This window comes from Anomaloglossus baeobatrachus, chromosome 6 (assembly GCF_048569485.1).
Source record: "Anomaloglossus baeobatrachus isolate aAnoBae1 chromosome 6, aAnoBae1.hap1, whole genome shotgun sequence".
NCBI classification, from domain to species: Eukaryota; Metazoa; Chordata; class Amphibia; order Anura; family Aromobatidae; genus Anomaloglossus; species Anomaloglossus baeobatrachus.
Window position 1 is genome coordinate 523,277,009 of NC_134358.1, and position 13,195 is coordinate 523,290,203.

General features: G+C 45.1%; 1 protein-coding gene across 2 annotated transcripts in view; it reads left to right on the forward strand.

The window, feature by feature from the left end:
- Nucleotides 1-13,195, forward strand: part of MAP3K8 (mitogen-activated protein kinase kinase kinase 8) — a 106,425-nt gene that overhangs the window by 48,471 nt on the left and 44,759 nt on the right. Inside the window, exon 1 of one of the 2 annotated variants that reach the window (XM_075315518.1) lies at nucleotides 7,166-7,408. The exons of the other annotated variant lie outside the window; for it this stretch is intronic. Coding sequence (XP_075171633.1) covers nucleotides 7,384-7,408 — 25 coding nt within the window. The 5' untranslated portion in view covers nucleotides 7,166-7,383. Of the gene's footprint in view, nucleotides 1-7,165; nucleotides 7,409-13,195 lie in introns of those variants that run through there. 2 annotated transcript variants of the gene reach the window in all.

The window sequence follows — 13,195 nt, forward strand, 5'->3', positions numbered from 1 at the left end:
TATGACAACCCCATGTTACTGAGCTACACAGAGCCTCACACACCATGCCGGCCGGATTCATGGTGTGTGATGTGATCTTTACAGATATAATCTCCTTTAGTGATAAAGCAGTGCAGGGGATTATAGAAACGCAGAAAAAAAAAACGCAGAAACAATGGACATGCTGCATTTTATTAAGCAACAAAATCTGCAAGGAAAAAAGAAGCAGCGTGTGCACAAGAAGTCACAATTCTTATAGACTTTTGCTGGGATGTGTTTTTCCTTGTAGTATTGACTAAAGTCTGCAAGGAAAAAAGCAAAGTGTGCACAGAGCCTAAGGCTAGGGCCCCAATTTGCGTATTTACCTGCGTTTCAGGTGCTTTTTAGGTCCGTTTTGGGAAGCACCTTTTTCATGCCCAAAGGCAAGTGGTTTGATTTACCAGCAAAGTCTATGGAAAATGGGGATTTCTAGACCCCACTTTGCGTTTTGAAACGTTGCGTTTAATTTGCATATTTTGTGGCAAAAACCATGCGTTCAAAGAAGCAGCATGTCAGTTGTTTTTGCCATTTTAGGTCCGTTTTGCTAACATTGAAGTCAATGAGAAATGGCTAAAACCAAGATTCCATCAAATTCCAGCATTTTACCAGCTTTTTGGGTGCAGAAAACATGCGTTTTGGACTTTAAAATAATGATTTCATATGTCCCTTTACACACACACACACATAATCCGACAATTTAATTAAAGAAAAATATTAAGTTATTGCTATTTTTCCGTTAAATAATGAATTACCGCAATAATTTTATGAAATAAATCAATTTCAATTATTTTACTGTGAAATATAGATTTGTTTTCTTTTTTTCTATTTTTTCATTCTGTTTGACTGCTTAAACTTTATTTAGCAGTGTCTTGTTGTTCAAAACGCAGCTATCAAAATGCAGGTCAAAACGCAGGTAAAAAGCGCTGATAACGCATCAAAAAAGCAGTAAATATGCATGCGTTTTCAGTGCTAAATTTCTGAAAAAGGCAACTTTGGTCAAATAAATTAAGGGAAAAATGTGCATTTAGAACTGCAAGTAGGACGACGCAAAGTGGGGCCCTAGCCTAAAAGAGGTCAATAAAACCGCTGCAAAGAACGAACATAAGGCACAGCAAAATCAAATGACATTGTTGTGCACATGTTGCAGCTTATGTCATTCCTTTTAACCGCTTAATTATTTGGAAACCTTGGAGTGGTTAAAAGAAGTGACGTTCATTCTTCGGGCGGTTTCGTTTGCAAGCTATTACCGAGGATTGTGTATAACATGAGGATCCAAAAAATTATAGGCAACAACTCAAGGATACATTCAAACACAGAAGCAGAAGAGTCTTTATATTCACCAAAGTATAGAGATACCCCAAAGACACCGTAATACAAATGTATAAAACATTTTATTAATTATTGATGCATAGGGTATTACAAGGTATACATAATAATGAATTCAAGAAAAACCGGAGTGAGTTAGTGAAGGAAAAGGAGGGGAAGAAACCCCACGTGACCCAGGATGGATAACAATTCTCACATAGGACCTGCTGTTACAGATATAGTACTGAGGTACCCTCATGCCCATAAGGAAGGCTGACTCAAGGACCTGGGGTCCATTGTCCCGCTATGCGGTAGCCTCATGCAGTTGCATATGACCATCTGTCAAGATTATAAGTGTAATACTAAAAATAACCTCAGGCCCATATAACAAGTCTAACCCAAAGACCTATGGTCCACTCTACAGCTAGGCAGTAACCTCGTGCAATTGTAAAGAGGTGCCCAAACAGTAGAACCACGTCTACCGTCCAGCAAGGTGTGAGGGCTTACCTAAAACAAACAGATCGTCAGGGAGTCCTGGAGTACACGTGGGGACCGACGTCCCAACACGTGTTTCGTCAAGTGCTTCGTCGGGGGACGATGATTAAAAGTGCTAGGAGTGAGGTTTAAAAAGGGAACCTGATTGTCAAGAACACGCCTCCCTTCCCCACGTGCACTGGAGTGACTCACCACTACGGAGCGCGCCGCGTCTCAGTATCGGCGGCCAGGAACCGGCGGAAGTAAGAACTTCCGGTGACGTCACCATATAGTACTTCCGGTTCCTCGCCGCAACGAACGTTGCCACGGACGCGATGCAAATCAGGAAGCGGGTGTCACTGCAGTGCTACGTAAGATAGACCTCCCATCTATGCAATCGCCAGTACAGCTTCCTCAGTCCAATCAAGCGCAATATAGCATTCAATGCACATACATATACTATGCACCATTACATATATGAAGTGTCCGCTAATGGTACAATGGTGACAATCAGGTTCCCTTTTTAAACCTCACTCCTAGCACTTTTAATCATCGTCCCCCGACGAAGCACTTGACGAAACACGTGTTGGGACGTCGGTCCCCACGTGTACTCCAGGACTCCCTGACGATCTGTTTGTTTTAGGTAAGCCCTCACACCTTGCTGGACGGTAGACGTGGTTCTACTGTTTGGGCACCTCTTTACAATTGCACGAGGTTACTGCCTAGCTGTAGAGTGGACCATAGGTCTTTGGGTTAGACTTGTTATATGGGCCTGAGGTTATTTTTAGTATTACACTTATAATCTTGACAGATGGTCATATGCAACTGCATGAGGCTACCGCATAGCGGGACAATGGACCCCAGGTCCTTGAGTCAGCCTTCCTTATGGGCATGAGGGTACCTCAGTACTATATCTGTAACAGCAGGTCCTATGTGAGAATTGTTATCCATCCTGGGTCACGTGGGGTTTCTTCCCCTCCTTTTCCTTCACTAACTCACTCCGGTTTTTCTTGAATTCATTATTATGTATACCTTGTAATACCCTATGCATCAATAGTTAATAAAATGTTTTATACATTTGTATTACGGTGTCTTTGGGGTATCTCTATACTTTGGTGAATATAAAGACTCTTCTGCTTCGGTGTTTGACTATTACAGAGGATACAGAAAGAGGACGCTGTTGGTAGAGCTACCGTGAAAACGACTGCAAAGCCACCGGTGAAGCCGGTTCAGGAAATAGGATGCCAGCTTTTTCTTAAAGCGGCATAGTGATAGAAAGTTTCAGATTCCAAACGTTGTTTGCACATACCTTAATTTGCACACAGAGCTTTTAGATGAATTTTTGCAAAACTTCCCAAACTTGGTGTTTCTCCTCTGAAAACTCAGTCCTATGTCAGATCGCAATGTACGGACTGGCCACAGCTCTAAGGACCCAAGAGTGACAGCTTCCTATAATTGCATGCAGCGATCATGCCCGGGTCGGGACAGCTGCGGCCAGTCTGTGCATTGTAATCAGACCAAATACACGGATGTATGAAAGAGCCTTATGGTTAAAGCCAAGTCATCAAAGCTTAAAAGCCAGAAAATTGGCTTAAAACCTTTGAAAAGTCTCTAAATATTGGAGCTTTTGGCATTTTCACACCAGTTTGAATCGTTTCCATCAACATTGGAGGAGCCAGTGCAAGATGGGGTATGGTCACGCCCGTCTAGTTCATTAAAAGTGCCAGCAGTTTGTATTCCGGAAATTTCTGGAGCTGATGTGCCGCGTTCATTAATTGGTGTACACCTCTAAATGAATTTGGGGCCTTATAGTCCAGCGAGACTAACAGCGCGAGCATGCGCTACACTAGTCTTAATGAAAAGGGCCCTAAGTGCACGTGGAGTTTTTTAATGTTGTTTTTTTTGTTTATTTTTACTCCTCCTATTAATTTCCATTACAACACCACTTTACTAATCATATGTTCAGTCTTCTTTTTTTTTCCATTTCAGATAATCACCTGGTGGAAAAAGTGCAGTAACTTCTTTGAAACGTGTCCTGATGGCGACCTAACTAGGTACTGTCCAAACACAAGGCTCAAAAATTGCATCATCGAAAAATAAACTTTTCCAAAACCTTTCAAATTAGCTTCAATAATCGAAAAACTCACCAACTCCCCAAAAATTGGATTCCATGCAGAGCCACCATATAGCAAGAAGCTGCAAAAACCCTAGTGCATGCCCTTGTTATCTCCCGCCTGGACTATTGCAACCTCCTACTCCGTGGCCTCCCTTCTAAAAGTCTTGCACCCCTACAATCTATTCTACACTATTTTGCCCGACTAATCCACCTCTCCCCCCGCCATTCTCGACCTCTCCTCTCTGCCAATCTCTTCACTGGCTTCTCATTGCCAAATGACTTCAGTTTAAAACCCTGACCATGACCTACAAAGCCATCCACAACCTGTCACCTCCATACATCTGTGACCTGGTGTCCTGGTACTTACCTGCACGTAACCTTCAATCTTCACAAGATCTCCTTCTCTACTCCCCTCTCCTCTCCTCTTCCCACCATCGCATCCAAAATTTCTCCCGTGCACCCCCCATACTCTGGAATGCTCTGCCACAACACATCAGACTCTCTCCTACCTTGACGAGCTTCAAAAGGAAACTGAAGACCCACCTCTTCCAACAAGCCTACAATCTGCAGTAACCCTCAGTCCGCTATGGCACCGCATGACCATGTCTACCCTCACCTACTGTATCCTCACCCATCCCCTGTAGACTGTGAGCCCTAGCGGGTGGGGTCCTCACCTACTGTACCCTCACCCATCCCTTGTAGACTGTGAGCCCTCGCGGGCAGGGTCCTCTCTCCTCCTGTACCAGTCTGTGCCTTGTATTGTTTATGATTATTTTACGTGTCCATGCTATGTGTACCCTTTTTCACATGTAAAGCGCCATGGAATAAATGGTGCTATAATAATAAAAAATAATAGCATCTACTGATACATTGCAATTCTGTAACATAGGAAACTAAGTGGAGTTGCTGTAAGAAAATGGATTGCACGTGGAAGATAAGTGACAAAAATCAAGTTTTCTAGATGAAATCCTGCTGATTTTTTTTTTATAACTTATGAACTTATTTCTACTAGAAAACATCAATTTTGACCATCCACAAAAAATCTGTGTGCAATTAGCCTAAGGGCTTGGTCACACACTGCGCTTCTTCAAGGGTAAAAAACGTTGCATTTTACAATGCCAGGACAGTGCAAATGATGCCTATTTTTTCATGGCACATTTGAACCAGAAAAATGTTTTTCAAATCTGCAGCACGTCAACTATTTCAGCATTTTTTGCTGTGTTATTCACCTATTCAGAGGGAAAAAAATGTAATGAAATTAGAAAAGGATGAAAAAAACATGCGTTTTTATGTAGTTTTTTTTTTCCTGACAACTCTCTGTACTCTTTGGTGCATTAAAATCTGCTGCAAATACTCCTATGTACAAACCTTAAGGGCCCGTGCCCACAATCAGGGTTGACAGTGTTATGGATGTAGCGTGTTTTCGCTGCTTTCAAACATTGCGTTGTACAGTACAAGCACAGCGGATGGAATTTTTAGAAATCTCCTGCCCACTGTGCTTCTTTTCTCCGCAGCGTAAACTGACTTGCGGTGCAGCTTCCTGACCCGCAGGATGTCAATTTATTCTTGCACAGACCACGGTAGAAAACAGCAAAAATTCACTGCACCAAAATCCTGATGATGGACACAAACCGCTGCTTTCTCCCGTATAGGACAATATATAATAATAATAATATTTATTCATTTATGTAGCGCTATTAATTCCACAGCGCTTCACATACATTCGCAACACTGTCCCCATTGGGGCTCACAATCTAAATTCCCTATCAGTATATCTTTAGAGTGTGGGAGGAAACCCATGCAAACACGGGGAGAACATACAAACTCTTTGCAAATGTTGTCCTTGGTGGGAATTGAACCCACATCAGCGCTACAAGACGGCACTGCTAACCACTGAACCACTGTACCGCCCTTGGCGGCAATAGCGTCTCCAGACGAGAAAACATACTGCGTCCAGAACGCAGGATGTCCGGACGTGGGCATGTAAGTGTGCGTGCCCACGATCAGTGTTTGCAGTGTTTTGGATACAGCATGCTTCAGCTGCATCCAAATCACAGCGTTGTACAGTACATGCACAGTGGATGGGATTTCTTGAAATCCCGTGCCCACTGTGCTTGTTTTTTCCACAGCAAACACTGACATGCGGTGCATCTTTCCAGACCGCAGCATGTCAATTATTTGCTGCGGATTCACATGCGTCCACTGTAGGGATAACACAAGCGAGAGACCGCAGCGCACCAAACCCTGATCGTGAGTACGAGCAGCTGCGGTCTCCTGCAGAGGAGACTCGCGGCCCCACAGGTCAGGATCCGCCACGTCCAGGACGCAGTGAGTCCTGATCCTGGGCACGTACCCTAAGGCTATGTGCGCACAAAGCAGTTTTGTTTCTCAGCAAAAAAACCGTACCTCTGGCTGCATGCGTTTTTGCCGCGTTTCGGTGCGTTTTTGCCCATGCGTTTTTTCCGCTATATTTAATGGAAAAACGCAAAAAGCATTGATATGCTGCTTCTTCTATCTGCACCCAAAAAAAAGCAACGTATGCACAGCCTTTCTGAATTCTCATAGACTTTGCTGAGGAAGGAAATGCATGCAGTTTAGAGGAACAAACTGCACCAAAAACGCCGGAAAAACTGCACTGTGCGCATAGGGCATAAGGCTCTGTGTTTTTGCATTTTTTTTTTCTGCACCAAAAAATAGTGTTGGCAGGAAAAATCCTTCCTATAAGGCTACATGCGCACGCTGCGTTTTTTGTCACATGTTTGTCGCGTTTCTTGCTGCAGTTTTGTTGTTGGAAGTTTCTGACATTTGACTTCCCAGCAAAGTCTATGAGAAGTCAGGTTTGCTGTGCGTTTCCTCCCCCATTCATAACAGGAGAGAAAATGCAGCAATAACACTGAAAGAATTGACTGTATATAAAGGCAAAAAACCCTGTATATGATGCAAGGTGTCTGTTATCTCAGCACACTGGGTTAACCACTTGTTTGCCAGATGCCATTCAGGATAAGAGGCTTACGGCACATTCCCAGTAAGTACAGCAGGTCCATTCTGATACTATTTCTTATATAGTATCATTGCTCCATTACTAATGTCTCCGTGATATCATGCGCTCAATGGAAAGAATTCTGTTTCCTTAATCCTTTCATCGCTGGGTTCCTTATATGCAAATCCTATAATAAGCCCTCCCCTGGCGTCTATGCAGATGGGGCTTTTCTCTGGGTGGCCCTAAGGGCTGAGATCACATTTTCGTTTGCCTCTGTAGGGTGAAGACCTTCCTTGGTGTCTCTGCCCTCTCAGGCGCTGGGAGGGTTAAATCTCCTGTTTCGTTCTCATCATTTCCTGAAAGCACTGCCCAACTTCTTGAGAAAAACTTCCTGCCTGGACTTTCCAGCATTGAGCTGCAGCCTGCACAAGGAGGACATGGGGACTGCTAGGCTCAGAATGGACGGCAAGTGACTAGCATTGTCCTCGCCATGCTGGCACATCCGGAGTGTAAAGGTAAGGGGCAGCCCGGTGATCTTATTAGGGGATTGTACGGCAGTGTACGGACACCATATAGCTTGGACAGCAGTGTACGGACACCATATAGCTTGGACAGCAGTGTACGGACACCATATAGCTTGGACGGAAGTGTACGGACACCATATAGCTTGGACAGCAGTGTACGGACACCATATAGCTTGGACAGCAGTGTACGGACACCATAAGACTTGGACAGCAGTGTACGGACAACATATAGCTTGGACGGCAGTGTACGGACACCATATAGCTTGGACAGCAGTGTACGGACACCATATAGCTTGGACAGCAGTGTACGGACACCATATAGCTTGGACGGAAGTGTACGGACACCATATAGCTTGGACAGCAGTGTACGGACACCATATAGCTTGGACAGCAGTGTACGGACACCATATAGCTTGGACAGCAGTGTACGGACACCATGAGACTTGGACAGCAGTGTACGGACACCATATAGCTTGGACGGCAGTGTACGGACACCATATAGCTTGGACAGCAGTGTACGGACACCATATAGCTTGGACAGCAGTGTACGGACACCATATAGCTTGGACGGCAGCGTACGGACACCATATAGCTTGGACGGCAGCGTACGGACACCATATAGCTTGGACGGCAGCGTACGGACACCATATAGCTTGGACGGCAGTGTACGGACACCATATAGCTTGGACGGCAGTGTACGGACACCATATAGCTTGGATGGCAGCGTGCGGACACCAAATAGCTTGGATGGCAGCGTGCGGACACTAAATAGCTTGGACGGCAGCGTACGGACACCAAATAGCTTGGAGGGCAGCGTACGGACACCAAATAGCTTGGAGGGCAGCGTACGGACACCAAATAGCTTGGACGGCAGCGTACGGACACCAAATAGCTTGGACGGCAGCGTACGGACACCAAATAGCTTGGACGGCAGCGTACAAATACCATATAGCTCCATTACATGTGGATTTTTCGAGTGTTCCTGTCTGGTAGCCATATATACGGAATATGATCCTTGCCATTATCTATATAAGGCTCTGTTTGCGCAAATTTTTGGTGAACAATGTACCGATGTTAATCAATGTTTTAGTTCTAAAGGTTTTTTATGGAGCAATGATGTGAGAAGCTTCACCTCCTCCAATATTTAGGTGAGAGTCACTCATACCTTTTCAATATTTGTGCAAAAATGGATGCAATATGGACGCCATCCATACGCCATCTGTTTAGTAACATAGGAAACCCGGTATGAACTTTAATCATTCATGTATAAAACGGACATATGGGCGACTATACGACAAAACATAGCGTTTATTTTCTGGTTGATTTTTCATGTGCTCATGTGAACTTAGTCTAAGACCGGTTCCAAACATCCATGGTCTGAGTATGGACCCCGATGTAGGGAGCGACTCCGACCTTCTGACCTGAACTTTGAGCCTCATAGGAGTCAGGAGTCATATGAGGTCAGGCGACTGCGGCCACTCCAGACATTGTGATCCATGCTCGTACCCCAAAACAAGGATGTGTGAAACTGGCTTCAATTTACACAGGATAAGAAAAATCCATTGTCTGAGATCGGAGGTACAGTTTAGGGTTTTGCGCCATATGGAAGCTTTGTTATGGATCTCGGGGGGCAGGAGGCACTAAGGCCTGTTCACACTGCAGAATTTTGGTCAGAATTTGCTAGTCAAAACTTTATTTTGGTCTCAGAAAAGAAGCAAAAGGTATAAAATGTCATCCACACAGAGGAACTCTGCAAAGTAAGGTGACTTAAATGGAACCAACCACCAGAATTTTGGGATATGAACTAAAGGCAGCGCCATACTGGCACTAGGATGCTGAATGCAGGCATACCTGTTATAAACAGATCGGATGCTTGGTTGATTAAATATATTGAATCAAAGTTGCAGAAATGCATTGCACTTTGACATGTGCAGAGGTGCGGGCCTTAGTGGGTCGGGTCCTCGCTGTAAAGTTCTCCTGCTTCATCTATGACTTGCATATTTTTCTTTATTTGAATCTTGCGCCGTGCCGCCATTGTTGTTGTGCGTATTGACTTAGGCGGGCTTTGCACGTTGCGACATCGCAAGCCGATGCTGCGATGTCGCACGCGATAGTCCCCGCCCCGTCGCAGGTACGATATATTGTGATAGCTGGCGTAGCGAAAATTATCGCTATGCTAGCTTCACATGCACTCACCTGCCCTGCGACCGTCGCTCTGGCCGGTGACCCGCCTCCTTGTTAAGGGGGCGGGTCGTGCGGCGTCACTGCGACGTCACACGGCAGGCGGCCAATCGGAGGGGCGGAGATGAGTGGGATGTAAACATCCCGCCCACCTCCTTCCGCATATTCTACGGAAGCCGCGGTGACGCCGGTAGGAGATGTTCCTCGCTCCTGCGACTTCATACTCAGCGATGTGTGCTGCCGCAGAAGCGAGGAACAACATCGGACCATCGCGTCAGCATAATTATGGATTACGCCGACGCTGCACCGATGATACGATTACGACGCTTTTGCGCTCGTTAATCGTATCATCTAGGCTTTACACACTACGATATCGTCTGCGATGCCGGATGTGCGTCACTTTCAATTTGACCCCACCGACATCGCAGCTGCGATGTCGTAGTGTGCAAAGTACCCCTTAGTGATTCTGTACGGAGTCCGTGCATGCGCGAACTGCGATATCCGGCATCGTTTTATTGAAGACACTGTGGTAAAGATTATGTGACACAGATGTAGAAAAAAAAATGTGAGCACGCGCCAATGCCTCTCATAGTGTTTAGTGCAGTGTCTTCAATAAAATGGCGCCGGAGATAATTTGAATGAAGACAGAATCACTGTGTCAATGCGTATGTGCCGCTAACAGCAATGGCGGTGCGAGATTCAAATAAAGAAAAGGGGGCACGCCATAGAGGTTGCTGGAGGAGGAGGAATAAGCGCGAAGATCCAACCCCCAAAGGCCCGCAACCTTCAATCAAAGTGCAGTGCATTTGTACAACTTTGATTAAAGATATTTCATCAACCCAGCATCCGATCTTTGAGCAAAAGGTATGCCTGGATTCAGCATCGTAGTGCCAGTATGGCACTGCCTTTACTTCATATTGAAAAATCCTGGTGGTTAGTTCTCTTTAAGTATAGATTTCAGATTCACAATATGTCAGTTTCTGCTGCAGCTTTTGCCCTCCACATTGCAAGGAGAGAAATAAGTGGCAAATCCGCCGCTGCAGAATTTCCCAGTCTGTAACTGGAGGCCGGAGAAGTCCAAGCTTGGAGCAATGTAGAATATGTTGGTGTATAAATATATTCTGAGTGTCCTCAGTTTGTATTGTGTGTACCCTGGTGACAGGATGGTGTCTGTGCCGTTTACAGGATCACATGGACATGACCAGTATTCTGGGCTCATTTTACTTATATCTAAACTGAAATCCGCAGCTGCTCTGCTTCTAAAATTCACAAAGATTTTCCGCCCTTAGGCCCTGTTTTTCCCTACAGGTTTTGCTGCAGAATTTCTGCAGCAAAAAGAAGTAGCATGTCACTTTTCTGCAGGTACCTGCGTTTTTGCCATTGGATAATTATTAAAAATTGCAGGGACAAAACCGTGGCAAATGTGCAACAAAAACGCATGCAGATTTTGGGTGCATTTTTCGTGCGTTTTTGCCACAGGTGCAGAATTCTACGGATTTTACTTAAGGAAAATCATTTTCCCAGTGCGCACAGGGCCTTAGGCCTCATTCAGACTTCCAAATTCTGCATACAAGGATCCGTGGTTTTCACGGATGGCACTCGTACTTGTGATAGTCTGTGGTGGGGCCATTCACATCCTCACATCCGTGATTTTTTGGGGACCCTGCTGTCTGTGGAAAATCACAAAGACGTCCCATTTTGATTTGACAGGCAGATCAGAATTGATAATACAAGTCTATGGGTTCATGAAAAAAATTGCAGCTGCAAAATATAAGGCTGCGTGCCCACGATCAGAGTTTGCAGCGTTTTGTATGTAGTGTGTTTTTGCAATGTCGCCAGATGTGCATCACTAACGACGTGACCCCGACGATATTTCGGAAGCGATGTCGCAACGTGTAAAGCCCCCCTAAGGGTAGGCCATCAATATTAAAGTAGTGGCCATATCTGCAGCCGACGTAGTAGACTTATCTGCAGCCGACGTAGTAGACTTATCTGCAGCCGACGTAGTAGACTCATCTGCAGCCGTCGTAGTAGACATATCTGCGATTCTATATAAAACTGTTCATAAAATATGATAGATGTTTGCGCACGTAGCTGAAAGTGTGTGCCAGGAATAGCTCCGGGGGAAATGTTAATGCTGCCATGCAGGACGGAGATACTATTTATGCACCCTGTGCAGCCCATGCATTGGGGCTACTTATACCGCCATAGTAGGTGGAATTGTGCATTATGAGGAGTTCTTGGACTGCTAAGGGCCCCTATATTGTTCTTGCACAGGAGTGTCTTCTGTCTGTGTCCGCCTCTGGTCCCTTTTCATCCTCCGTCTTCATACTTTTAACATATTTGAGAAAATGCAGCTGACTGTGCGTCCCTATACCGAAGGCCACCACCGGAACCTAAACCAATGCAATGGGTCCCTATAATGGATGGATGCTACGGCCTCCGACCAGTCACCATTTGCCATATACCTCCTGAACGTTTTCAATCATTGAGGAATAAACTGCAACACTCTTGCTTATTGCAGCTATAGTGAGCAGCCAGATCATCGGGGAGGTTAATGGATAATCTCCGGTGAGACCTCGGTTTCCTAGGAACGGCCATAAACTCTCCTGGCGCCTCTACACAGGGTTTTGTTCTATTCTGGGCACTGTTTGGCCGTCTTCATCTACATCGTAATATTATGATGTGGTTTGTAACCTGGATCACATTTCTGTAATACTTTACGCCTTGACGTCTAATCCTTTTTTTGGCTGCATCCCCCATTCACGGGACTATACATGGACTGTAGCATTTTTAGGATTCCTGGCTGGAATTGTCTGTATGAGGTATGGATGATTCATGTGTCACGTACATCCGTCTGTTGTCTGCTCACCGGTCACTACAGAACAAACACATTCCAGATACATCGAGTCACAGGAATTGTTCTTGATCTCAAATCGTGGCGCTAAGGTGCAGAGAAGGACGTTGGATAGGGTGCAAGCCTTAACTTTGCCACCGATTTCTGTTCTCTGAAATATTCAACTACACAAAAAAAGGTTTTGCAGAAATGTAAAAACTTGTAGTGACCAAATGCCAAGAGAGGGAAATAACCAGGCTTGTTTTTTTTTCCCTTCAGAATGGGACTTTCCATGTCGACCTTCTGATGAGTAATGTGTGCCCCTGCCGTAAGAACCCGGGCTCGGTGTCACACTCGTGACCAGAACTTGGGATGAACCTGTGCTGCACAGTTTTTGGCCAGTTTTACACACATCGATTCAGTCAAACCCAAAAAGACTGTGCAGAAGTGTGCTATTAGTCCGAATTCACACATCAGTGATTTTTCTTCTGGAAAGAATTTTTGATCCATGTGCTGTCAGTTTTTACCATAAGTGATTTTCTCAAGTGCAAAATATCTGAGAGCCTTCTCAAGTTTCTCTTAGGCCCGTTTCACACATCTGGCATTTCGCCGGATCCGGCACGCATGCAGTACAGTAGATTCATTTACAGTGGAAGCGCGACACCATGCGGTTGTGTGCTTCATGCACAAACGCATATGTCCGCATGGTGTTGCGATTCCACTGTAAATGAATCTACTGTACTGCATGCGTGCCGGATCCG